This window comes from Halyomorpha halys, unplaced genomic scaffold (assembly GCF_000696795.3).
Source record: "Halyomorpha halys isolate HHAL.00 unplaced genomic scaffold, Hhal_1.1 Scaffold93.1, whole genome shotgun sequence".
Taxonomy (NCBI): domain Eukaryota; kingdom Metazoa; phylum Arthropoda; class Insecta; order Hemiptera; family Pentatomidae; genus Halyomorpha; species Halyomorpha halys.
The window spans coordinates 550,164-577,319 of NW_027116355.1; the positions used below are offsets into that span (position 1 = coordinate 550,164).

The 27,156-nt window shown below is 29.6% G+C and overlaps 5 protein-coding genes across 6 annotated transcripts in view; 2 read left to right on the top strand and 3 right to left on the bottom strand.

The window, feature by feature from the left end:
• The window catches only part of Rpi (Ribose-5-phosphate isomerase), a 9,442-nt gene extending 8,250 nt beyond the window's left edge, over nucleotides 1-1,192 (top strand). The window contains exon 7 of the mRNA XM_014415113.3: nucleotides 1,075-1,192. Within this exon, the coding sequence (XP_014270599.1) occupies nucleotides 1,075-1,163 (89 nt within the window). The 3' untranslated portion in view covers nucleotides 1,164-1,192. The remainder of the gene's footprint in view (nucleotides 1-1,074) is intronic.
• Nucleotides 1,193-1,837: 645 nt separating this feature from the next.
• On the bottom strand, nucleotides 1,838-19,469 carry Oat (Ornithine aminotransferase precursor). Of its 2 annotated transcripts, none has more exons than XM_067053165.1 (6): nucleotides 19,361-19,469; nucleotides 11,157-11,381; nucleotides 10,849-11,072; nucleotides 8,621-8,872; nucleotides 3,937-4,192; nucleotides 1,838-3,855 (listed from the first exon to the last, which is right to left on the bottom strand). In XM_067053165.1, the coding sequence occupies exons 2-6, from the start codon at nucleotides 11,371-11,373 to the stop codon at nucleotides 3,677-3,679; spliced, it is 1,128 nt and encodes a 375-aa protein (XP_066909266.1). In that variant the 5' UTR covers nucleotides 11,374-11,381; nucleotides 19,361-19,469; the 3' UTR covers nucleotides 1,838-3,676. The 2 variants fall into 2 exon arrangements, with proteins under 2 accessions (XP_066909266.1, XP_014270600.1); XM_014415114.2 differs by lacking the exon at nucleotides 19,361-19,469 and adding an exon at nucleotides 14,125-14,481.
• Nucleotides 19,470-19,833: 364 nt separating this feature from the next.
• LOC106677290 (probable methyltransferase-like protein 25) lies at nucleotides 19,834-22,388 on the bottom strand. Its single transcript, XM_067053166.1, has 3 exons — nucleotides 21,828-22,388; nucleotides 21,366-21,534; nucleotides 19,834-19,995 (listed from the first exon to the last, which is right to left on the bottom strand). Exons 1-3 carry the CDS (start codon nucleotides 22,386-22,388, stop codon nucleotides 19,961-19,963), a joined length of 765 nt encoding a protein of 254 aa, XP_066909267.1. The 3' UTR covers nucleotides 19,834-19,960.
• A 1-nt stretch (nucleotide 22,389) lies between these two features.
• On the bottom strand, nucleotides 22,390-22,871 carry LOC106677291 (protein LTO1 homolog). Its single transcript, XM_014415118.3, has one exon. The coding sequence runs from the start codon at nucleotides 22,783-22,785 to the stop codon at nucleotides 22,390-22,392; it is 396 nt and encodes a 131-aa protein (XP_014270604.1). The 5' UTR covers nucleotides 22,786-22,871.
• A 2,095-nt stretch (nucleotides 22,872-24,966) lies between these two features.
• PQBP1 (poly-glutamine tract binding protein 1) lies at nucleotides 24,967-26,451 on the top strand. The gene has a single exon (XM_014415107.3). The coding sequence runs from the start codon at nucleotides 25,038-25,040 to the stop codon at nucleotides 25,875-25,877; it is 840 nt and encodes a 279-aa protein (XP_014270593.1). The 5' UTR covers nucleotides 24,967-25,037; the 3' UTR covers nucleotides 25,878-26,451.
• Nucleotides 26,452-27,156: the final 705 nt, after the last annotated feature.

Sequence of the window (27,156 nt, forward strand, 5' to 3'; positions counted from 1 at the left end):
TAGTTTTTGATGCATTATGTCACTGCAGTACGATGTGGATATGGTAGTTTTTGATGCATTATGTCACTGCAGTACGATGTGGATATGGTAGTTTTACCTCTGGATAAAAAGATAAATGAATTATTCCTGTCATTGACCACCACACAGAAACCAATATTTTTTTTTTTGATGCAACTTTGGTTTTGGCATGTGTCCCAGTCTTATCGATATTTAACTCCTGACCCGACTGACCCCTGTTGTTCTAAACAATCCACTTTTCATCATATGTGATTATCCTTTTGAGAAAAGGCTCGTTGTTTTGCCTAGTAAGCAGTGAAACTCATGTCTCATAACACTTCAGCTGCTGCCGTTCATTAAGTTCATGAGGGTACCCATTGAACGGTGCAAGACCTTTACTGTTTGGTTAGGGTTTTCTTTCTCAGTAAGCCTAAGTTCATTGTTATCAATTGCTGGTGGAGGTCTTCCTCTGCGTTGATTATCCAAATTTATGTCACCAGCCAAAAAATTTTCAAACCGCCGGCCAATGGTCTATTTCTTATAACACCCTTCCCCTAATGCAGTTTCTTGCAGCTTGGGCTGCCAAATGTCTGAATTTAAACTCATTAAAAAAATTACTTGAAAATTGTGTTTCCCTGGTCATGTTTGATGGTATACTAAACAATATGCAATGAATTGGGATGATAGTAAAATAAAAAAAGAGAAGATTGATTTTGTAAACATAAAACTAGTAAATAACAAAAGTCCACTAATCCTACTTTAAATTTCTGAAATAATAAAAACAGATATTTCATATGAAATGACTCAATAATATTGAACTCCTTAACTCAAATAAAAGATTCTATAACTCGAATTTAACAATTAAAAAATATATATGTAAGATTATCAAGAATTAAAATTATTATGTCTTTTCCTAAAGTATTAGAGTTGGTAAAAAATTCTACTATTTACCTTCAGTGTTGATATTGTAATAATATCTAAGTATTTCTATATAATGCTAGTTCTAGAAAACATTAAGTTATTAGACTAAATGTTGTAATCTATTCTGTGTTAAGTAATATATTTGTAAATTTTCAGGTGTTGTGGAAACAGGTTTGTTCGTCGGAATGGCTAATACAGTTTATTTTGGGCTCCCTGATGGCACTGTAAAAGTTTTGAGAAGTTGATAAGTTAATAAAGAAAGAATGCTTTTTTACTTTTCTTGTTTTTTTATTTAAAATGCTACCTATATTATAAAATAAAGCAGAGAATATTGTTCCTCACTTTCTCGGTATTGTGTATGCAAAGTTGAGAGTACTAAATCTGTTCCCATTATTCTTAAACAAATATCAGATAAATATTTATGATTCTCTTGAACAAATTTTGGATCTTTTATAATTTTTTAAAGTCAGTTCATGTTATAACTCCATATAGGAGAGGAATATGTTATTATTTGATCTAGCTTTGTTTTTACTTCATAATAGGGGTATTTGTGATCTTTTGTTTAACATGTTCAAGTGTGTTAAATGGAAAAAGTTGTGTTAAAGAATAAATATTTTCTTCTTTTAGCATGTTAAAACGATATAACATTTAACATGGTTGAGAGTCTGTTCAATAGGTCTGCTATATGGAGAATGACGTCACGCAATAGACCAGCTATGCTCCACACTATTTTGTCTGTTGTTGTTTTGATAGGTTAGTTGCTCATAGTTCTTGTTTAATTTGTGTTGTTTCTGTTTTTGCTACAACTTTACAAGAGTTTTTAAACTCCAGTAAGGTTATGGATAATGATAATAAAGTAATGGGGAAAAAAACACGAGAGGAAACGAGAAACAAGTGAGGTGGAGGAAAAATGATGTGATAAAGCTGTTGGATATTTTATTATCTCCTATAGATTACAAGGTTACAAAAAAAGTTGTCCAAAAAATCTGCTTGACCTTCTCTGCTTTTAAGATATAACATGGACTTTAAATTAGGCTGCTCACAATGTTATACTTATTATAACATTTAGCATGTTAAGACTTTTCACATTTAATAAATCATGTATACCCCCAGTGTAAATTTTTTTTTCAATTTTTTATTGACATTATTTTTCATTTTTGAGGTTCGTGATAAAAGAGTAGCAGATTTTCATTGCTTGTTCTCGGGTTATCAAAAAAGAACTAATAAATAGGGCCTCGTACTGAACTTTTTTCCTCCAAAATTACCAGTACCAATATGTAAACAGTGTTTTAGTAATTTGAAAATATTAAATGATTTTAGTATGTATTAATAAATTACTTATTACTTATATATTCTGTTTTAATATGTTGACTATCAACTACGTGATAACGTGTAATTTAAGTTAAAGAGAGGTCGAAATGTACTGTTTTTCATTTAGAGGTGAAAATATTGAAATGAAGATGAAATAAAAAATACATATTTTATGTTTTTATATCTATGTACTTTCATTACTTAAAATAATACAAAACTTATGGCTTAGAAAAATCATATGTATTGGTTTGTATTTGAATGCTACTAGTTTTAAGGTGTTTCTTGATTGATTAAATTTGTTCAAATATTCCAGGATTATCAACATTTGATATCTCAGAATATTTATGTAAGGTTTCTAATGAATCTTATCCTTGTTTTAAATAATTCTCTAAGGGGTAGACTGGGGGTACATTAAACTCCATCCACAGCCATGCAACTTTCCATTATCATAATCCAATAATAGCTTTAATTTGTCAGTGGCTCTAAATGAATTACACTTTTGTTTTGATATTTTTTGCACTTATATTCACTTTTTTATCGTATGAAACCTTAGATAGTACTAAAAAAAAAGCATGTGCAGAACTAATTCAAATTTTTTTAAACAAATGTGTCCAGACCTGGTAAATTGTCTTATTTATACTGGTTACCGAGCCACAACAGAGGTATTTTAATGCAGAAGTGTTGGAACCTCATTGTAATTATCACTAGTAGAGGTTTCTCACATATCCAGGACCCAGTTAATCGGGATACATTGTATATATTATAGAATGTAGAAAGTAAAAATAAAATTAATTTACTTCAATTGAATTTTAAGTTTTGTATTGAGAACCAATCTTAAAAGGCAGATCTGTCATTGCGGTGAAATAATTTTATTTAATTTAGTGGAAAAGAAAGATTTTTTAAAAGTTGACAATTGTTAGAATTATTTTATTACTCCTGTTTGGTAAGAATTGTGTTATGTTAAATGAAGTTATTAGATAGAGATAAGACTAAAAAAAAAAAGAGAAAATAAAATGGTGTAAGTAATTTTTTATTTGGAAGGATCGACAGAATTAAAATTCAAATAAATTTTTTACTTAATAATAATATTGATTTAAATTTTAATGCTGTAGCTTCTTTCAAAGAAAAATTGTTTGATTTCATAATTTTTTTCCGAATAAATTTTAATTTTAAAATTACACAATTATTGTTTAAAAGAGGCAAGATCATCTAAATTAATTTCTATGTTATAAAATGGAAACTTTTCAATAGAGCATTTTTTTTTTTATATCATAAATCTTTTTATATTCCACAAATAAATAATTTCTCAGTAGTTTGGCCAAATCTAATACATATGTAGCCAATAGGTACAATTCATACATCCACCTGAATGCATTAATGTAACTTTTGTAAAAAGCACCACAATGACTGTGACTTTTACTTTTGATATATGGCTTTCAAGTAATTACTATTTTGCATTTTGTTTTAGACGATTCACAGATTTTATTATTATGTCGATGCCTTCATTTATATCAGCTTCAGTCATAATCAATGCCGGTGTCAATCTCACAGTGGTATCATCACAAGGCTTAGTTATTAAACCTAAATCCATCATTATCAAACTAAGATCCATAGCAGAACCGTAATCTAAAAAAATATATATATATGAATACATTTCACAAAATTATTATTATCATTAAAACTTAGTCTCATTAATGATTTACTTACTAGGATTAACAACTAATGCATTCATCAGACCTTTTCCCCTTACTATGGGAATAACGTCTTCTGGTAACTGGTTTCTAAGTTCTTTTCTTAACTTTTCTCCTAAAATTCGAGAATTTTCCACAACGCCTTCTTCTTTTATTACTTTCAATGTACTAATTGCTAACTTGGCAGCAAGAGGGTTTCCGCCAAATGTAGATCCATGACTGCCAGGTGTCAATACACTCATGATGTCATCACTGGATAAAATACCTGAAATCTAAAATTTCCATAGTTGACCCTCTTCAGTATAATTACTAACAACTGAAAATAAGGTTGAGATGTAGTCATATTACTTCCATAGTAACTGAAGAATGGTTAGTAATGACTCTGTGTTTGTACAAATTTTTAAACAAAAAAAAAGACAGAAACAAGACTATAAAAATTAAAATACTTTGAAAAAATCTGGTTTGCTCATCTTTCACTTACGTTTTCACCTTTAGTTAATTATAAAATTCTTTTGTAGTTCATATTTAAACATTTTATGTTACTACTAACAATGAGAAATTGATTATTTCATGTAAACGAAACTAAAGGTATACGAGTAGATGGTTGGGTGTGCAGTCAAAATAAGAGTTCTCATTTACTACTTATCCTAATCTCAAATCTCATATAAACACCCATTGTTCTCTCCCTAGACGCCTGGCCCATAACTTAGAACAACATATTTTTTTACTCAAATATCACTCAAACTCCCTTTTTCCTAAATCCATCAATAATTCCCTCAACCACAATTCTGTATCCAAACATCTTAAGTTATTTTCCGTTTCCTTTAAATTCCAAAAATCCCTCCTTAACTTAAAAATTCAAGAAATTATTAGAAAAATCCACTACCTCAACCATAAAATTTTATCTCTGACCAATATCCTTAAAACCAGTATGAGTGACATACACTTCAATAAACTTTGCACCACTATCTCCACCATTTTTACAATTACCCGTTTACAGAAAAAACAACTTCTATTCTCAAAATTTAATAACATTTATAAAATATCGCTAGCTTCTAAAATTTATCCTAAAGGTGACGACAAATGGGTCCACAACATTTCATCAACCGATATTCCACCCAATGTTCGCAATATTCTTAGCTTAGGTCCAAATTTTTCTAGCCCCAACTCTTCATTAAAATTCATCCCAGAACTTATAACCGATCTCGAATATGATCAAAATGACCCCTTATTCACCATTCTAATGAAAAGAAACAGTAATGCCGTACTTTTATTTTCAACATTATTTCCAATCATCTCCTACATCCTCATTCCGGTACTTGTAATTTTTCTCCTCAATTCTTTAGAAATATTTCTTTCACCCATTCTTTTTTAAAATCTCATTATGGATCGTCCAGACTACAATGACGAAATGGCTTTACTTTTATCTGACTGATCTACATATGCCCTTACACCCCAGAACCCCGTTCCTTCACTACAGATCAAATTCAACCAACACCTCAGGGAACTTTTACATGCCCATTATCAACTACCCGACGTACAGAAATCTTATTTCCTATAATTCTGTTGCCCCAAGTTTTTATGGACTTCCAATATCAATTCTCCCTCAGTTAAACTCAGCAAATTCTTACTTCCATCTTTACAAACCTTCAGTCACAATAATTCATATGATATTCATAATTCTTTTCACCTCCGTGATCTTTTATTATCCTTCACTCTCCCTGACCACTATATTCTTGTTTCTTTTGATGTAGAGAGTTTATTCACCAACATTCCAATAGACAAATCCCTCCTTATCATCGAAGCCAACTGGACATCCATTGCACCCCATACTTCCCTTAACCGTTTTTCCTACCTTGAATCCCTTCAACTCTGTTGTAAATCTAGTAACCTTACCTTGCAGGGTCATTCCTTTAACCAAATTTCAGGGCTGGCCATGGGAAATCCTCTAGTTCCCAATCTTTCCAACATTGTCCTAAATGATTTGCTTGATTCCGTTATCCCACTCTTTCCAGTTGACATTATTCTTATTAAAAAATATATAGATGATCTCCTCCTTGTCTTAAATCCTGATAAAATCCCTGACATTGTATCCGCCTTTAATTCTTACCATCCACGCCTTAATTTTACTGTAGAAATTGAAAATAATAACTCCCTTCCGTTCTTTGACCTCCTCATCATAAGAAACCCAGACAACACCATATCCACTGACTGGTACACCAAACCAACCTACTCAGGCAGACTTCTAAATTACCACTCCCAACATCCTTACCATCAAAGAATTAACGTAGCCAAAACCCTTATTCACCGTGGCCTTTCCCTTTCTGATTCCTATTTCCATAAAAAAAGCACTCACCACATTAAACAAATACTCTTAGCTAATAACTTCCCTCTCCATATCATTCACAAACTTATATACAACTACAAAAATCGTCTCACCACTTCACCTAATTCTTCACAACCCCTTTCTACCTCCTTATACAGATCACTACCATACATCCCCTCTCTTTCCGAGAGATCCAAAAACTCTTACGTTCTGCTATACCTAACCTTTGTATTGCTTTCAGACCTCACAACACACTATCTAATATTTACACTAAACTAAAAGACCCTATTTCTCTTCTACACCGATCACATATTGTATACCGCATCCCTTGCCCCACCTCTAATTGTAATTCTGCTTACATAGGCGAAACCAAAAACCTCTTAAAAGACCGTATCAACATAAATATTCTGTTTCCTCACATAATCATTCTGCCTCAAAACTTTCAGAACATTCTCTTTCTTTAAATCATTCCTTTGATTTCGACAAAACATCTATACTTGCTACAGTTGGTAACCCTGACAAAAGGCTCATCTCCGAAAGCCTCTATATCCAATTAGAACCTTCTTCCTTCAATTTAAAAACCGACCAAGTACAACTTATCATTAAAATATTTGCAAATAATTAATTTATTAAAAAAGTAATTTTTATAATTTTTTTTAAATTTATTTATTTTATTTCCTCCCCACTTTGTAACGTAATATTTCACTTCTTAAACTTTTTCTAACACATTTGTCGTCACCCTCTTATATATGTTTCCTCTTTTTAACTGTTGTTAAATACTCATGATACTTTGTCATCTTCCAGTACTTCGTCATCCTTGTACATATATATATATATATTTTTTCTAACATTTTCCAAAAACCATTTGTCGTCACCCTCTCACACGCTTTCCTCCTCTAAATATTTTCTACTTTTTATTTTTTACCCACTTGTAACGTTTCCTCTTAAAAGCAGTAAGTCATTCTTGTAACGTATTTCTTAATTCGGAGTTTGGGCGTTCTCGGCACAGAAACCACTTGGCCGTTAGATTTCAAGCTAACAGGTTCGTTTTATTCTCTTTTTTTCCCTATCTTTATTTTACCCTCCCCCCTTCTTTTCTCAATTTTCCTTACCCACGTTATTAGTTATGTTCACCAAATATAGTTTTTGTTGTTTTCAAAAAATTTTTTTCTACTCATTTCTTTTGTTAAACTTTTTTTTATATTTTGCCTCTTTATCTGTTATTATGGTTACATATCTTTCTCTCAATTTTATTTTTCTTTCCATAATTTTAAGTTTTAAATTATTAATAACTAATTTATTCATATTTCTTAGCATTATATAACTTTATTTTTATTTTATTTCCTTAATTATATTATTTTACCTACTTATTCAATTACCTATGTATACATTTTATTTCCACTTCTCTCATCACTTTATTTTATTAATTCCATTCTCTAAAATTATTTACTTTATGTCGTTCTGTTTATATTTGATTTTTTATTTTCTATATTCATTGGTTGTTATCTTGTTCTGTTCTTAGCCCTGATGAAGGCTAGAAACTCTAGCCGAAACACTGACACGATTAAATAAGTTACATCAACTTATTTGTGTTTTATTTTGACCGCACCCCCAACCTTCTTCTCCTCATATAAGTCGTCCATGGTCAACTATCTCTCATAATTATGAAACTAAAGGTACTTTAGAGGAAGTTGTTTTTTTTTTTAATTTGGTACTCAAGCTCTTTCATACTATGATGAAAGTAACTTGATTATATATTGATATTTTAATCCGTTTTTGAGAAAACGGAAAAATATGTAAAATCAATTATCTGAAGTGGCACTTGCAGTCAGGCGATTTTATTGAAAAAAATGTGCACATACACCAGAGATACCAGTCTTAAAATGTGCAAAGACCCTTAGCACATACCAGTCTCAAAAAGTGCAAAGACCCTTACCACATACCAGCCTTAAAATGTGCAAACATCCTTGGCACATACCAGTTTTAGAATGTGCAAAGAACCTTAGCTAATAACAGTCTTAAAATGTGCAAAAACCCTTAGCACATACTAATTTTAAATATGTAATTTTAGACATTTTGTGTGACTTGGAATACACTAAATTATAGACAATCACAAAACTTCCCCTTACTATGTATTATGTTTATAGGTAATTCAAAGTAGGAGAAAAAAAAACTTGAAAATCCTTGTTGTTAATCCTTTGTAGAACTGATAGTAATAATTATTCTTATTCTCTTCATGAAATAATAACACATTTTTACCTTAGGACAGTACAATCCTAATTATCGACTATTAAGATGCTCATCAAAATTTCAAGATTGAATCCTCAATATCAATAATTAAAATTTTTGTTTTTAATTCAAAACTGTTACTCACTGGAATAAATCCTCCACCGAGTCCTTTTCCAATTATTAGGATATCTGGCTTGACATTTTCGTAATCGACAGCTAGAAGAGCACCTGTTCTTCCGAGGCCTGTTTGGATCTCGTCTGCTATCCATAGGACATTATGTTTTGTACATAGTCTCCTTACTTCTTTTAAATATCCATCGTTAGGCACAATGACACCTGCTTCCCCTTGTATAGGCTCTATCATGAAAGCACATACATTGGGGTTTTTCAAAGCTGTCTACAACATAAAATTGGATTTTGAAAACTCAGAATCTTTTATTTTAAAGATAAAACAATAAAGAATCTGATTTCATTAGTTATTTGTTTTCTAAATACTTTTTAAATTATTAATCCTAGAATAGTAATCTTAATAGTTACTTTATATATATATTCACTTTCTTGAGACTGGTTATTATTGTTTAAATTAAATGTTATCTTATATGTTAAATAAATTGTATCCAAGTTAAGTCTCAAAACAATTTTTATTATTTCTTTAAAAGTCCAACAATTTGCCATCCTCAGGGACAATATAAATATAAATTTACATCTCGCATCCAATAACTGAAAAACTTTTTGCAGGCTATTCTGTCCAGGTCATTAATTCCAGTCAAATTACCCTACAATGTCACTTTTCCATTAATTTTTAGAACTTTCAATTAGAGGTTAACTTAACACATTGATTATCACTTTCTTTCAGCACAAGTTAATCTGTAACGGAAAGTTCTAAAAATTAATAGAAAAAGTGACAATATTGGGTAATTTGACTGAAATTAATGACCTGGGCGGAATAGCCTGAAAAAAGTTTTCAAATTATTGGATGTGAGGTGTAAATTTATAATTAAGATTGTCCTTGAGGATGGCCGAATTGTTGAACTTTTAAAGAAATAATTAAAATTGTTTTGAGACTTAACTTGGATATAATTTATTTTATTTAAAATTAGTAGTTACATTAACATTAATCTATAAGAAGATGGTCAGGGTTGCGGTCAAAAGCAAAAAACTAATTTTGACAAAAACTATTGACCATCTTCTTATATATCAATTTTTATGGTCAACTATATATACATATATTAACATTAATCATGTGTAAATTCTACTCACAGAAGTTTTAAAAAAAGATAGTTTTTAAGAAATGTAATAACCATTATTTTAATGAGATAAATTGAAAATACAATAAACACTATTATGAATTAAAATAATTTTCTTTTCCTAGAGGAAAAATATAAAATAATAATAATCACCACTGGCAACCAAACAACATTTTTATATTCCTATAAAATATCTAATAGAGATAACGAGACAAATAGCATCGGCCAATAGGTGTTATTCTGAACTTTGTTGGCACTTAGGTAGTAGACCTACTACCTATCAAGATCTACAAAAACTAGATTATGTCAACCTTAATTCAACCTGTGCTGGTTTAGGCCTCGGAAACTTGGGTACTTTTGAAGTCTGATGAAAGGGATTTCCAAAAATTTGAGAGAAACTTACTCAGACGCATCTATGGCTCAGTAAAGGACGGTTCAGCTTGGAGAAGACACATGAAAAGGGAAGTTTACTTGTTAATCGGTGAGCCTGATGTTGGAAAAATTGTGATAATCGGTAGGCTATGCTGGAAAGGCCATGTGGCAAGGATGGGGACTGATGAGATCTCAAATAAACTACTCAATGAGCGCCTACATGGAACATGGCCGAGAGACCGCCCAAAGCTTCGATGGACCCTGCTCAGAGTGAGGAATTGGAGAGCAGCTGCACTTAACCGATTAAACTAGCAGAAGCTGCTTGAGGAGGCCAGGACCCAGTAATGGGTTGGGGAGATTGAAAAAAAATCTAATAACGCTTTATTAAACATGTGATCATAAAAAAAATAGTATTAACCTCTGAGTAACTTTTTAAGAGGATGTTACTCACTTAAACTATACTGTTAATACTAAACATGAGTATCACTGCTGACACATTAATGACTAGTAATAGGATATCTAGAAGTAGAGAGATCTATTGTTGCCTGAATGGTAATTGTAAATATTTTTTAATAGTTTTTTGCCAATTTTTTAATTGGTTAGTAAAATTTGCTCACATTAGTATTCTATAATGTATATGGGTATAAGATACTATTAGCATCATCTAATAAATAATATACATAAAAAAATCCTGTTTAATGTATTTTCTGTTTCAAATTATGTTTTAGTGTTCATTATTTAAAAGTAGTTTCACCTCCACACTTTCCAAATCATTGTATGGTATAATTTGAAAACCAGGCATGTATGGTCCATAATGTTCATGGGCTACGGGATTATTAGAAGTTGATATAGCAGATAAAGTACGACCCCAAAAGTTCTTTTCAACAAATACCACAACAGCTTGGTTCTCTGGAATTTTCTTTTTTCTATAACCCCATCTACGTGCAATTTTAAGCGAAGTCTCAGCTCCTTCAACTCCTAAAAAATAAAACATGAATGATTGAGAAAAAATAAAACAATAGTTATTGGCATCAAAACAAGGCATCAATTATAATTAATTACCTGTATTCATGGCAACGACCCTATCGAAATTAAAATATTTTGTCACATATTCGGCAAACTCTGGAAGAATATCATTATGGATTGCTCGTGAAGTATGTGATAATACTTTTGCTTGTTCTATCAAAACATTCAATATCTTTGGATGTGAATGGCCTAAGTTTAAAGTAGCGAAACCAGCCAAGAAATCTATGTACTTCTTTCCATCTACGTCCCACATATATGCTCCTATCGATAAAAAGAATAAAATGTATTTATTACATTTGAAAAATTGTGTGTGTATGTACTAAACCATTATTAACTAGGCAAAGAAGGGAAGGATTGTTTCTAGGAATCAATTTTACAGCTTAAATGTAACAGAAAAGCCTTCATTCGGGAAAATGCTTAAATTTTGTATTGTTCAAACTTTATACCTCACCTTACACCATTCAAAAGTGAATTCTTGTAAAACAATCTTTTTTTTTTTAATCTTCATTATCATCTAAGAAGAAGGCAAATACAAATTAAAATGTTTAAAACTGCAAATTTAATTGATTGTTTGAAGAAATACACGATATTCTTCAAATCACACAGAAATTAATTGATTTTTTAAATCTCCAAGTCAGAATAGAGTTTCTGGATGAGTGAGTATAATGAAACATAAAAAAAAAGCTTAATTTTTTAAATTGTTTGTTTTTCAAACACCTCTGGCACATTAGTAACTCAATTCAATGTTAATAAGGATGGTTTATCTACATAATAAATATAGTTTCAACTAAGGTTGGTACATTATAACAGTTAAAAATTTAAAATTATTTGTATATTATATAAATGATAATTATAGGTTAAATAAAAAATCAAAGAATTTTTTTCTTAAGATAAAACTTTTTAAAGCTGATTCATTTAAAGTTTTTGATTATTACTTAGTTTATTAAGTTGGTATTTTTTATGACACTTATTCAAATCGCTGGTGACACATCTAAAAAAAAAAAAAAGTTTTTTTTTATATTTTGAATAAGACGTATTCCTAAGGTAATACCTTAAACTGGGGACATTTTCTTTATGGGGGTCTCCTGTCAGACTTTCTAAAGTAACCCCAGTGTACATTACAATCTAAAGAAGACATGATCTTCAGATACATTATCTATCTACAATGTCTTTGCTTTGATTTATGAGAGGCACATCTGATGAAAAGAGATTTTATTTCATTTTATGTTTGAGGTCTTCCATAGATAATAGCTTTGGGAAAGTCTGTAGGTCTACCTCAATAAAGAAAATAACTTAAGTTTACTGCACTATATTTGGAATATGTCCAATTCCATATAAACTTGTTTTCTCATATGTGCCACTATTCAAGCAAAGCAGCGATATATGTATTATCCCATGACAATAATATTAATAAACATATTTAGTTTAATTGTTAGTTATAAAATGATTATTCGACCATAATTCATTATGATATTAGTACAAAGCCAAAGTGGCGTATCTGCAAATTTTGCTGCAATGAATTTTTTTACATTGTAATTAAATAACAAATTCAATTAATAAATGAGGTATTGAAATACACAAAAGAGAATAAATCCAAATTTGATAATTTTTCATAAAACACAAAAATATGCATAAATCAAGTGATTGTCCATTATAGATAATGATTATTTCATCAATAGTTTTAAAACTGCATTAAAAATAGACCTGTAAAATATCCTTCAGTTGATCCAAACACCGAATAAAAAAAAAGATTTATATAAATCAGATTTATCCCATTTGGCAAGAGAAATTGAAAAAAAAACTGATGACAATAAAATTTTTTTATCATTTTAAGTATTTAACATTTATACCAAACAATTTTATGAAAAATAAATATATACCTAATAAAATATATTTTGAAAATTGTATTTTATTTTTTATATAATTGTGCAATATTAATGTTTAATAATTAAAATGATAAAAAAATTTAGTTGTTATTAATTTTTCCACAAGTCAATTCCCAGGGATTTATTGAATTTATTTTTTAATTTCCTAAGAAAATTAAGATAAATACAATGACAATCAATGATAAATCTATGTGGATTAGAATATATTTATAGTTTATTATGTGTTCCTCTAAACTGCTATTATGAGAATTTTTTACCTATCTATTTTAGCTTTTTAATGTGAAAATAGTATTAACAATAATTAAATAGGCTGCGCAATATTTCACCAAATGTATATTTTTATTTAAAATGACAATAGTTTAAATATAAAGCTATTATCAGGCAAATTGATGTATAACTTGTGTTATTTAATTAAACTGATTCTATTTTTCATTATTCTTGATAACAGAATTATATTTAAAAAACGTTTGAAAGAAATTCGTATAAATTTGATTTAATATTAAGTAGCCTTTATGTTACATGGATTTAAACAATTTTGAATATCAACCCTAAGTTTGAATGTAAAATTAGATTGGTTGGTCTACAACCTTAAAGTGATGCTAAATAGAATGAAAGGCTTTAAAATATAAAAAATGCATTTATCTGGCTTTTCCATCTCGAGGTCTCAAATCCTCCTTTTCATTTCACTTTTATAAGAAACATTAAGAGGATAGAAGATTCAAATATTTTTAAAAAAAAATTAGTATAAGTTATTTACTCTAATAGTAAGTTAGAAGAAAAGTAAAAGTTATCTCTCGGTACAAAGTGACTTTAATTTACAATGCCTATTACAAAGGTATTCACAGTTTGCTTATTGGTAGGAAGTATAAATCATTTCATGTTTAATAGCATTAGTATAATGGTATTAAACCCTTACAACTTTTTCGTTAATATAGTAAAATTAACGAATAAAGTTTTTCTTCAACCAAAAATTTTAACATAAATTTCTAATACTTCTCAGGCTCTAGTTTTCTCAAATTTAGTGTAGTATCATCTTTCAATAGACATTCCATCACTAAATTATTAGTTAAAATAAAAAATACAAATTGATAGAATATAATAACCAAATATTAATTTACCTTGACCTCTAGAAATTACAACTGGTAAAGGAGCATAGTTGTTGGCATTGTATTGCTTTTCTTTAGCAATGAGGTTCGCAGCGCTTGACATTTGCCTTGACACATTGGCTAAATCCTTTGTATGAAAGTTTCTCAAGAAAAACTGTAATGTTTTATTTAAAGTTTCCATGATTTGACTAAAATCTCAACCAACAAGTGTTGAGTATTGTACTGGATTTTTAAACTGCCAATAGTTATTAACTAAAATATTTTATGAAAAGAAGAAATCCTCAAATAATATGGAAATTATCTAATTGATTATAAATCAAACACTTTTCATCTCACTTAATCTACGAGATAGCAATGATGTTTCAAGACATGATTATGTAAGGCAGGACTATCAATTGACTGATAACTGCTGTCAAAATTAATTTTGGGTCTGAGTTCAATATGTTGAATTTTGATTGTTTCCACACAATTATTAAAATATAAATTATTTATACTTGAAAAGTTTGTTTTTGTAGAAAATAAATTGGTATTTTGGATTATGATAAAAAAAAATCTATTTAATCTAAAAACCAATTAAATAAGCTTTAGTATTGTTTCAAATCCCTTTAAAACAAATAATCAAAGTTAAAAAATTAATAAATTTCATAATAGCTCTGTTTGTTAGGATCTTTTCATATCAAGCCCCATATATAATCTTCAATCATGATTTCATTGAAAGTCCATTACATCTTAGTGAAAACTTATTTTTTTACTAAATAGATGCCCATATTATCCTTGAAAGCATACATGTTTCAATATCAGTTGTTACCAAGAAACCTATGAAATACTGTTTAACCCATTTCTACCCAAGAAAAAAAAGGATTTTTGGATGTTTTTATGTTAATTGATGTCCAAAATACAAGTTTGACAAATTTAAAAATTATTGCCCCTACTTTTTGGTATGATGCTTATATTTGCATCGGGACCACTGGGCAGGTAAAGGTTTAAACATAAAAAGATATGTTGCACAAAAATAATTCTTAAGTATTTCAAGAATGTATAAAATAACAATAAAAAAAAAAAAAAAACTAACATTATTTTACAAGTTTATTTTGAAGCAGTTTGGATGCAGAGACATTTTATTCTGGGCATATTTTTTAAAAAAAGAAAAGTTATTTAACCATCATTCAACTATCTTTGACATTTTAAATACTAATTTTAATTTCTATACGTGCAAATTATAAACTAATAAAAAAAATCAAAATAATATACAAGAAAAATATAAACATTATTAATGCATAAAGAAATCTCTGGGAAGAAATGGGTACAAGCTGTTCCATAAATATTGAATAAATGTATAAATTTATCAATGGCCATTATTATTTTTAATTTGTTAACCTGAGTGACTGAATTTATTTTTATTTTTCAGCAGTAATATAAGCTTATTAATGTATCTCATCACTCTTATTTATTTCTACAGATTTAGAAACTGCGTTATTTAATGGTTTCATTTTAATATCACTTAAGCCACAAACTTATTACATTAACATCTACACAGAAGCCGTGATTTCCTTAATTTAAAAAAAAAAGTTTTTATTTCCTTCAATAATTTTCATAAATTCAATTATTTTTTTCTTCTGACGAACAAGTTATGTGTAATACAGTGATAAAGAAGGATGGTCAGAGATAGATTTGTTCACTTTCCTTTTTTTCATTCATGAGTTACTTTTTCTAATCTCTAAACACCATTTTTTGAATTTAAAAAAAAAAAATAATAAATTACACAATTGATTTATTTTTAAGATAAGAAAAGAACTTGTTTTTTTTTTTTATGTGCAGATATTAAATTTTATTGATCACTTCATACCATATCTGCTTTAAAAAAAATGTAATAAATTATACGATCATTTATTTTTAAGATTAGAAAATAATTTTTTTTATGGATATATATTAAATTTTTGTGTTTCACATACTTTGGGAATTTGGCTTTAACTAGCTTAAGGTTGTGTGGTAATGTTGGCTTGAATATTACAAGTGTTTTAATCATCAATATTATTATTAATATTCTATGGGCAACAGACCATGGAGTCCTAAGTCCTCGCGCGATTTATTTCCCAATATTAGGATGTATATGTATAACCCATGAATGATAGCTATGAAGTTAATAACCATATAATAGTAATTTAATTAAATTACTTCAAAAAGGAGGATATTCTCAATGTGACTTTATGTTCAATAATAACTTTGCCATTCTTGAATCTATTTTTATTATTCAATTTTATAATCAAAAGGTTTTAAAATCAAATCATGATCCGATAAAGACATTTGAGATAGAGTGAAACTCCTTTTAAAAAATCTAAACACTTACCATAAGCACAATGGTTTAGTTTACTGTAAACATTCCTAAATTTATTTGTTTGTTTTTTAAAATAAAACAGATGTTTCACAGCACCATAGACGAGTTCCTCAAATACTTGTAGATGTTGATGCATCGAGAACTAATTTTATTGTTGGAAAGATTCTTCCAAATTTATTTATATCTTTTAGAATAACATACTTAGGTGGCTCACTACCATACGTCCCTGTCTCGCAAGATTCATCAGCAGGATTTATTAAATAAATGCTACATTTTAAATGCTCATTGCTTCATTACAGTCATCAGCTTGCCTGATGATAGAGAAAATAAGTACAGCAGTAATAATATTAAATTTGTCACACATAGCTACGTTTTGCCTCATAAAATAGCTGAATTTGTCTTTCTCCTTGTTTTTCAAATATTTCGTTTTTATATATTCTATAATCAGTAAGAAAATTTGAGGCCTCTAAAATGTTCATGGAAAATTCTTGACCAGTCCATCCAGGACCATTTATTCTTCAATAAAATGTTATTTTTATTGTGATATTTCCTATCTTTTTAGCTTATGTGGTTCAAAAGGATAAATAGATTTGAGAAGTTATCTTCCTGTTTATAAATGGGTGAATTTAAAATTTTGGTACAATATCGACTAAAATATTTTGCGATCTAAAAACATAATCAGGAACTACAAATAGAATCAATAGAAGACTTCATCAAAAAACAGTTCATAAAATTCCATTCGCAGCTACCGACAGTTAAAGGAGCAGTGACTTACAACTTGGGAAATCCAGCCTCATCTCATGAAATCTGAAGCCTATATCAGGGTACTGCATAAAATCCTATTATGAATTTTTTATTTATCTATTCTATTATTGACAATACTTCTATTTTATTTTTTTTTTCTTTGTCTTTTTCTCAAATCAACATTTTTTTCTGCCTATTAGAAGTCAATAATGTATTTTATTAAACCTATAAATTTCATTATGTTTGTTATTGACTTTTCTTTATCTCTCTTCTTAAGAATTATTATTTTTATTTAAATATATTTTGTTTATAATTCAATGTTATTATATACAATCGTTCAATATTTATAATGTTGTAAATAGTTAGGAGTGTATTTTGCACAAGACTATACCTCCCCTCCCCCATAATCAATTGTTAAACAAAAAAAATCTGTTATATTAATCATGTAAGGCCCACCAGGCTGATCTGGTATTGAATAAAATAAAAACAAAAAAATCAAATTTTTCTATATACACATTTTCATTTAGGTTATCTAGTAACCCTGTGAAGTGAGCACTCATTGTTATTAGTAATCATTGACAAATGAACTTACGTTAAAAATATCCTAGAGGCATATGAAACTGTGTGGTCATGTTGAAACTTTCTCAGGCGTTGATTTAGATCAAATTTTAGCCTTTCTATGGGCTTTGGAGTTTCTAAAAATAAATCTAGAGTGAGCAAGAAAGTTTATGACATGATTTCAGTGCTCTATGGTGTACTAATAGGCTTTGAATTTATATGTTGGATTATTTTGGGGAAAAGAAAGGTATGTTATAACAGCTACTGTATTTCGAAACTAGAAAAAAAATGTTAGGTTAGGTCTTGTATCTTTTCGAAATATGTGAACATGTAAACTGTAACCTAGGGAGTGAGGAAATGGTATTCCTTAATTCTAATAGCACTGGATAAGAACATATATTTTACATCCCATTGGCTTATATATTTATATTAGGCTTATATATGAGTTATACCTTCAACATTCAACAAACATTATTATTAATTTTAATCGATTTTGTTAACAAATAATGAATTTATTTTTATATAATATTCATATCTATCTATCCACAGCTACTTATATATTTTAATATTTTTACACTTCAAAGTGTTAATAATTGATGGTTGTAATCTTAGGACAAAATCTTGGAAAACATTAAAATAAGTTAATTGTTATATGTGTGTTTTCTTTCCTGATAACAACACCCCAGCCAATTATCCTTCAGTATTGTAGTCACTCTTACTCAAAAACAATTGATTCATTAATCAATCTATATTAAATATGAAGATAGTATTAAATATAAATTACTTGCTGAAGGATATGTCGACTGCTGTGTTTATATTAGAAAAAAATAATCGGGATGCAGTCATTTAGTTTTTTTTATTAGATTACCGACTCTTCAACCCAAACATGTGGGCCATCTTAAGGGCTAAAATTGAAAAAAAGATTATATCAGATAAGGGTTACAAAATAATATACATAAAATAAACATTGCAAATTGAAAAATTATAAATAAAACCATGTATACAACACATATAAGTGAAAAAAAAATATTTGTAATAATCTATGATGAATATCAGGAAATAAGAATGTATAATGCAAGCAGATAAAAAAAAAGATAAAAATAAAATCATAACTCACATAACAGAAGAAATGAATCAATGTAGAGACTGATGTGGTATATAAATAAAAATATATTTTCATTTCATAATAAATTCTTATTAATGTAACCACATGAGCCTTCATACTATTTAATAGTGATTACTTCCATGTGTTAATCCGTATTATTATCAGTACATTCTATCATTATCCCTTACCTATTACCAAAGTACATTATTATTTCCACATATTCACCATAGATTATTACATATATTTTTATCACTTATAATTTTCATTGTATTTTTGTCATATTATTTTTTAATCATAGTAATAATCTTTAATTATTTTATCAATATTATTTTATAACTATTATCTCATGTAATACTTTTTCGATTATGCACTGATGAACCACAATTTTGGGTTTGAAACATTGGCTTATCAAAAAAAAAGAATCTAAATGTCTGCTTTCAAATTATTTTCTCAAAAATAATTTTAAAAAAAAATTATTTTAATAACAAAATAATTTATTTTTTTACATGGTGATAGTAATGTTATTTATTGCTTATCTCTTAAGGCAACAATGCCGTAACAACGTGGCGATATGTAGGAATCAAAGAGCTTCACTAGAAACGAATGCTTAATACCCTGAAAAAAGAAAAAAAATTACATAAATGAACCTAAGTCATAATATAAATAAAATAAAAAAATCTTTAAAAATATAAGATCATAATAACATTTTCTAATAAAATAATAATAAATTAAACAATCATTAAAAATATAAAATTATAATTACATTTTCTTGTAGGAATAAAAGTCTGTCAAGCAAAATGATGTTTTCTATGACTGGAGCAAGTACTACCCTTATCATGAAATAAAATTCCAGAAACCGGTGGAACGAGGCATATTTCTCGAAAAAAGTCCTTATTTCCTCATCAGAGACCTTTAAATTGATAAATATTAACACATTATAGATTAATTTAAAGAGCTTGATTATAGCAATACTTACTTCAATATCATAACCCAATTTTTTAATTCCTTTTCTTGAATAGTCTATAAATGAAGAACATTTTGATCCCATTCTGCCAACTTCTCGGCCTTTCCCTATACACTTTCCCATTTTATGCTCTATAAATGATTCAAAAACAGCTCGGAACATTAATGTTTGAGGAATCTGAATAGAAAAAAAAAAAGAAAGAGAGAAATTTTAAATGCTGATTATCATTCTTATAAAAAGTCATTACAGCAATATTTCCCTTTAAAAAAAAAAGAGGAAAAATTAAATTAAGTGAATAAATTTAAACAACTTCAGTGACATATAAAATCAATAGTGGTACCTAAAATGAGAGGAGGATTTATAAAATTATAAATATCTATATTTTCATTTTGATTAGTTCTGATAATTGAATTATTTCAAGCAAAAAAGTTTGCTTAAAAGAAGAAAATAACTATTACTTTTGTATTTAAATAGAAAAGGATAACCTAATAATAAGTTTTTTCTCCATCTTTGATTTTTATTTAATTCTATTTCTTGTACTGTATTCCTCCTCTCTGCAATCTTTATTAGGATTTGGTACCTGTTGTTTATATATTATACACGGTTAATATTATAATAATAAATATTCCAGTTTTTCAAAGGGAATTAACTGAAATATAACTTATTGGAGATAAGATTGGGCATTAGGAAAATAAATTGGAGAAATTAACTACCCTATTTTTCAAGAAATAGGTTCATAAATTTTGTGTTTCACATACTTTGGGAATTTGGTTTTAACTAGCTTAAGGTTGTGTGGTAATGTTGGCTTGAATATTATAAGTGTTTTAATCAGCAATATTATTATTAATATTCTATGGGCAACAGACCATGGAGTCCTAAGTCCTCGCGCGATTTATTTCCCAATATTAGGATGTAATATTCCAAGTATTAGGAAATACATCGCACGTTTCTTGACGTGTTTTTTCCCAGAGTGGGTTCGTCACTCCCAAGCCTATTTTTTGTGAGGCCACCCATTGGCTATCGGGCCTCACAAATGCCCGGGGAAGGGTTGTCAGTGAGTTTTGCATTAATTTGTGCTTGGAAAAAGCCTGGGTGGGACCGGGATTTGATCCGACAACCTGTAGATTGGTAGACTGGTGCATTACCACGCTGCTACCGCTGCCCAATCATCAATATAATAAAAAATAATTAATAAAGTTTTCAGAATAAACAACTTAAAATGGAAATAAGAACTTAGCATAAACTTCACAACAATGAAATCAGTTCTCACAAATATTAAATTACCTTTTTAGAAACAAAGATTCTGGAAGGGGCTTGCAAAGAAAGCATTCTAGCATTTCTACCCAATGTGAAATTTGAATGTTTCAGATAATTGCTCATTGGAAAAGTACTTTCATGATCTTTTCCTTCCTCTAACAGATGGTAGCAACAACCAATATTGACCAAAAATGGAGCATTACTATTGTGTAAAAACTGTTTTAAGCAAATTGGGGACAAATTGCCACATGTATGTAGGCCAATCAGACCAAATTGATATTCAACGTTACCAGGAAATTTTTCAAATAAGAGCTTCTTGAGATCAGTGTCACCAGTAATAAATTTGGTCGCCTGTTTATAACATTCATTATGCTGAATACTTTTCATTCTTGAAGGGGCTTCATCATTAAATGGTACTTCATTGATGTTGAATTTATTTAAGGCACTATTCCATTGTTTCTATTATAAAAAGAAAACAAGTATTATTTAATTAAGGTGAAATAAATACAAATTTAAACAAACACTGATTTAATATTGATATTCTTTTTAAATTTGAAAATAAGGATTATTGGATCACAACATGCTTACTTATGATTCACATTGTAGGATTTTAATCATTAAAAAAAAAATACGTTAATGAATCAAATCAAATCGTTTTACCAAAAATCTAAAATATTGGATTTTTGATTGGATTAAATTAAAAATTATTACACTAATAATAATAAAAATTTAATGTTTCAATAGATGAGTACCTGTAGTTTATGCGCTCTTTCCGCTGCACCTTGGGTTAAATTTGTTGAACTGTCTAAACCTAAAACTTTTAATTTATAAACTAAAGATAAATAAGAACTTAAATAACCCTTTCCATCACCAATATCAATAATATGAGTCGCATCGGTGGCTACAACCAAATCTGCGACAAGTTCACTCATTTCTTTTACTTCATGAAACTTCTTTTCTGACATAAATGTATCTTTATAGGCACATTCCTTGTTAGAGAATCTATTTATTTGGAAGTCTTTCCGAAGTTTATCAGTATCTCTGATTATTTCATTTTGTTCAAGAGAGTATACTGAACAGGACTGTATGAATCTTCCCAATTCAGAATTGTTAGAAGACAAATTTTCAAGAAATATGTCAATGATATTTCCACTATTCCAGTTCTTCTCATTAAATTCGCTTTGAATCTCCTCAGGTACATGAGCCTCCCACAAATTATTACTAAAAAACTCAACCATATGAGAGTTTACCAACGGTAAGTACTTAGAAATAAAACATACAGTTTCTTGTAATTTGTTGCGAATTTTATCCATTTTAGTAATTTAGTTTGGAAGTATTCGCCCGAAACATGGGCTGTATCCCAGCCAGAGAACAAGATAATTTATACAAAGAACGAATGTTTTCCAATAATTTATCAAAATCTGCATCCTGGTTATTTTCCCTGGGAAAATTTTTAGAAATGGAACATAGCTTGAATAGTGATGTCTTTAGTTTTGATGGGAGGTGTTTATTTTCCAGCAACACTTCAGCAAAACCAATATAGTGTCCTATCTCTTTTCCAATTACAGCACCCTGATGGTATCCTAGATGATAACCTTCCTTCAGGCCAGAATTTTCACCAACCTTAAAACCCTCATCGAATCCTCTTTTGCTGATAAGTTCTTCCTTACAAGTGATAGAATCAAATACGTCATTAATGTCTGTATCCATGAAATAACTAATCGCTGCCAAAAAATGGCAACACAAATTATAAGCGATGGTTACAACTGGAAGTTTATAAATAGTGCCAGCTAGAAACGTAAGCCAAAGAAGTTGATCTCAATAAGATTTTTCCAGAATTAATCATCCCGAGGGAATCTTATATGGAGAGAAACAAAATCCTGTCAAAAGGACCAACTAGTTCTCCCATTACCTATGAAAACAACTTGAGATTCACATTTTTATCATTGGATAGAATTCTTATCGTTTTGCTTAAAAGTGATGGAAGATGGTATGGGTTGGATAGTCAAAACAGTTGCTCAAATAGTACAAAATATATATTTTCCACCAACGTTATTACAAAACAGTTGACAATTATTTTATAATTGTCAACACTAGGCCACAAAATATTGGCACTGGGCCATTTAGCATGTTATTTTATTCTATGGGCTTATGGAGAGCGGGGGTTCGGGGAATAGACCGAGAAAAGCAGGCAATCGGTTTGTCAAAGTGTGGAGAACTACCATGGTTTTAATTTTTTTATATCAGCTTCGTTTTCAGTTCCATTGCTTAGAGAGAACCAGATAAACGAGACGCCGTGAAAAGTTAAAAATAGTTCCACATTGAAACTCGGTTTGACGTTAATAGTTCCTTAAAATTCGTTGCACCCCCTAATTGTACCTAATTGCAAAACTATGAATTTCAATTAACAATCATTAAATAAATAAACTTCAAAAGAAAAATTTAACGGACTTTTTTAATTCATCATAAACATTTTCTATGTTAATCATAAGATTCAAATTTTAGTGTGCATCCTCTGGGATTGTGGGCCTCTATGTCCGAGCCTGGTGAACATGTATGGTAGACCCCCTACCGTCAGACACGATAGGTCTTGAGCCTAAATATTTTCAATACCATTTCGATGCTGTCAACGAGACACTTGCTGTATAAGCCCTGGTATGGAAATAACACAGTTATGTGGGCCACAATTATTAATACTCGTATCCTTAGCATTGGAAGACTCCAACTGAACACAGCCTTTAGTAAAATTCAACGATGAAATGAGGAAAACTTAGTGAATATTAAAGTCCACTAAAACTGCATCAGCTGTCCCTTCTACCCATATGACTGTATGATTTATCATTAAGGTTTGGGAACTTACGAAAATGCTAGAACGGTCAGGGTAACTTATTTGGGGGTTGACGTGGACAACCGAGCATCCTAGATGTTGCAACATTTGTAGTTACGGTGGAATGCAAATGCCTTTGCTGATAAAATTGGTGGGGATGAGGCGCCGAGATGTCCTCTCTATCGAATAAAAAATCGATGGGCATTTTAGCGGATATACATTCTTCAATAGAATATGGTCCAAAAGTGTTCAAAACGGTATCAGAATCAGCCCTGGCCAAGACCAGCGTAACCCCTGGGTTTGTCCAGACAAAACGCAGCGATTAAGACTGATACCTCTCAAATCCATCCTTACTATTGCCATTTATTGCAGGGCAAAGCAGGACCTATTCCCAATGACATCTTTTCTTTTAGTTCCTCTACTATTTCATTATTTTCTGTAATTAGTGCAACGACTTACTTAAAGGTTTCGCTAGCTTACAGGGTATTGTTTCATATGTTGACATATTTATCTCTCTCATACAGTTTTTTCAGCGTTAACATCTAAACGGTCTTCTGTTCATTGATTTGTCGTTTGAAATTCTTCAAAAACCACACACCATAACACCATTTTTTAAAAATAGTTATTAGGACATTGCCAGCGTAGGCTCTGGCCTGCTGCGTCAACCTGTCATAAATAGTGTCATCAGTACATGTTTGGATTGTTTTATTGCAAACTCTAAGGCTGTATTGAACAGAGTGGGTGATAGTGGATTTCTTTGCCTAAGCCTACCTCTGACCACAAAAATTCTTGACAGTAGGCCATTCATCTTTAAAATTGATCTAAAAAAATTGAGGGCCATTCTCGTAAAAGTGGAATTCCAAAATTTATCATCGTTTCACAAATTCTTCCTTTTTTATACTATCATAGGCCTTTTTTTTGTTATTGGTACGCAACAAAAAACTTTTTTGAGTAAATGAAAAATGAAACGCATTTGGAAGTTTTACTTCTTGTCTCTATAAATAGGTACATAGTTTGACCTCTTTGATGATCGATAGAGAAATTGTTTTTTTGAACGATCCATTGTGAACTAACGATTATTATTACTGTCAATAAACAGTTTGCTTTTCACATTTGATTTGTCTGTTTGTTAAAAATGCCTCTTCCGCCCGCTCTTGCGGCACGTTTAGCCAAACGTGGAATAGTTAGTGAATCAGTTCTTAAAGAAGGTATTGAGAAAAAAAGTAAATTAGATACTGAAGAAGAAGTCATAGCAGAAAATTATGATAACAATTTCAAAGGTAATGTAATAGTGTCCAATTATAATCAAGAAAATGAGGAAGTCACATCTATACAAGCTGACAAACATTTTAAGGGCCATTCTGGATGCCCTAATAAATGGAATGTCTATCATGAGTGCACATCATTTTGTATTAGACATTGGGGTAAAGGAAAGGTTATACCTGATCTAATTTACATGAGAAAATTCAATAGGTTAATGGCTAAATATCCATTACCATCTAATTGGAAGGAAGTTTATGATCCAGGGGCAGGACGTCATTACTATTGGGAAATGTCTAGTGATATGGTATCCTGGCTTCCTCCTGGACATCCCAAAGCAGCAGTAAGTGAGTCTGCCGCTACAGTTCGAGAAGATAGGCATTTAGTTGCAACTGATGCTGATGGCTCAGATCGTGATTCTGATAGTTCTAATGATGAAGAAGAGGAAATTTTACCAAGAGGGAAGGAGGAAAAGAAAATCGAACGTGATAGGAAACATAATGGAAGAATTAAGACAAAATCTAATGATCTAGATCCAATGGATCCTGCAGCTTATTCTGAAGCCCCTAGAGGAAAGTGGTCCGATGGTTTGGATCGTGGAATTGAAGCTAAAACTGGTGTAGATGTAACTGCTTCTGGACCGTTATATCAAATGAGACCTTATCCCAGCCCTGGTGCTGTTCTGAGAGCTAATGCTACCCGTGGAAATCAGTAAATATTTTGTTTGACTATGTGCTTGTAGATATGCAATACTTCACTATTTTTTGTCAGTAAGATATTATGTAGTATGTTCACAATTCAAAATAAACTGTCCTTACAATTTATAATAAAAATTAATTCATATTTTTATTGTATAATACTGTATATCTATTCCTTTTATTATGAACTTTTAAAAACTAATATCCAATTCTCTTAGGATTTGTAAATTAATCAATTAATTTTATATATATATACATACATATAAATAAAATTAATTGATTAATATAATATATATATATATATGTCAAAGTGAAGTAGTACTGATTTTTTTTTGTTTCAAAATTTGTTTTTAATTTTATTTGGCCATTATAAAACAAAATAAATGCAATCGACCCTCTAATATGTTATACTTTTCATATATCACTGGGGCATAAAAAAAAATCGAGATCATTCATTAAGCATGGCATAATGTTAGATTTAGGCAAATCATAAATGTAGACTTCCACTAACTCTGGGGATTTACAGTTGGCAGTGGAAGTAAAAATTTAACTGATGTATTTTTTCTAATAAATATGATTTTTGAAATTTTCCTTGTTTGTATCTTTTTTCTCATTCTGTGTACTTACTTAAAAGAAACTACTATGTTTTGAGCTTTCAGTACCTCATTCCACTTATTTTGCTTCATAAAGCTCAGAGTGGAGTCTTGAAGATTGTTAACCATATCTTTGCATCTCCGCACCCTCTCTTTTTTGAATTTACTTAAAATTGCCTTTTATATTTTGGTCTGATATGCTTTTCCTTTTTCCTTCTCCCAACTCTTTGTCCAATAGCTGATTGTGGTATTCAATCCGTGAAATTTCAGTTCTTGAGTATCTGCCAAAGGATGCTCCAGCTTGCAAGTCCTGAATGATTTTACTACTTTGCCTTTATTGTCTACTAATGAAATTCTTTCAGGGGTTTATATAATATGAAGAAATAGAAAAAGAATTAGAAAAATTAAGAAAATACAATTATTTTGTATATTATCTTTTCTTCATCATATTATGTTTATTCTATTCATTCTTTTAACTTTATTTCTATCTGTATGTATATTATATATATATTTAATAAAATAATTCCACATTGAAACTCGGTTTGACGTTAATAGTTCCTTAAAATTCGTTGCACCCCCTAATTGTACCTAATTGCAAAATTATGAACTTCAATTAACAATCATTAAATAAATAAACTTCAAAAGAAAAATTTAACGGACTTTTTTAATTCATCATAAACATTTTCTATGTTAATCAAAAGAT

Bases quoted from the DNA above. Each gene is read 5' to 3' on its own strand.
- Oat (XM_014415114.2), bottom strand. From the start codon at position 14,293: ATGGAAACTTTAAATAAAACATTACAGTTTTTCTTGAGAAACTTTCAT. The intron at 11,382-14,124 runs GTAAATTAATAT...TTTTATCGATAG, and splicing joins TGTAATTTCTAGAGGTCAAG to GAGCATATATGTGGGACGTA. The intron at 4,193-8,620 runs GTGAGTAACAGT...TGGAAATTTTAG, and splicing joins TCGGTGGAGGATTTATTCCA to ATTTCAGGTATTTTATCCAG.
- LOC106677290 (XM_067053166.1), bottom strand. From the start codon at position 22,388: ATGGATAAAATTCGCAACAAATTACAAGAAACTGTATGTTTTATTTCT. The intron at 21,535-21,827 runs GTACTCATCTAT...TTTTTATAATAG, and splicing joins AAAGAGCGCATAAACTACAG to AAACAATGGAATAGTGCCTT. The intron at 19,996-21,365 runs GTAACGTTGAAT...TTTTCTATTCAG, and splicing joins CTTATTTGAAAAATTTCCTG to ATTCCTCAAACATTAATGTT.
- LOC106677291 (XM_014415118.3), bottom strand. From the start codon at position 22,785: ATGGATACAGACATTAATGACGTATTTGATTCTATCACTTGTAAGGAA.
- PQBP1 (XM_014415107.3), top strand. From the start codon at position 25,038: ATGCCTCTTCCGCCCGCTCTTGCGGCACGTTTAGCCAAACGTGGAATA.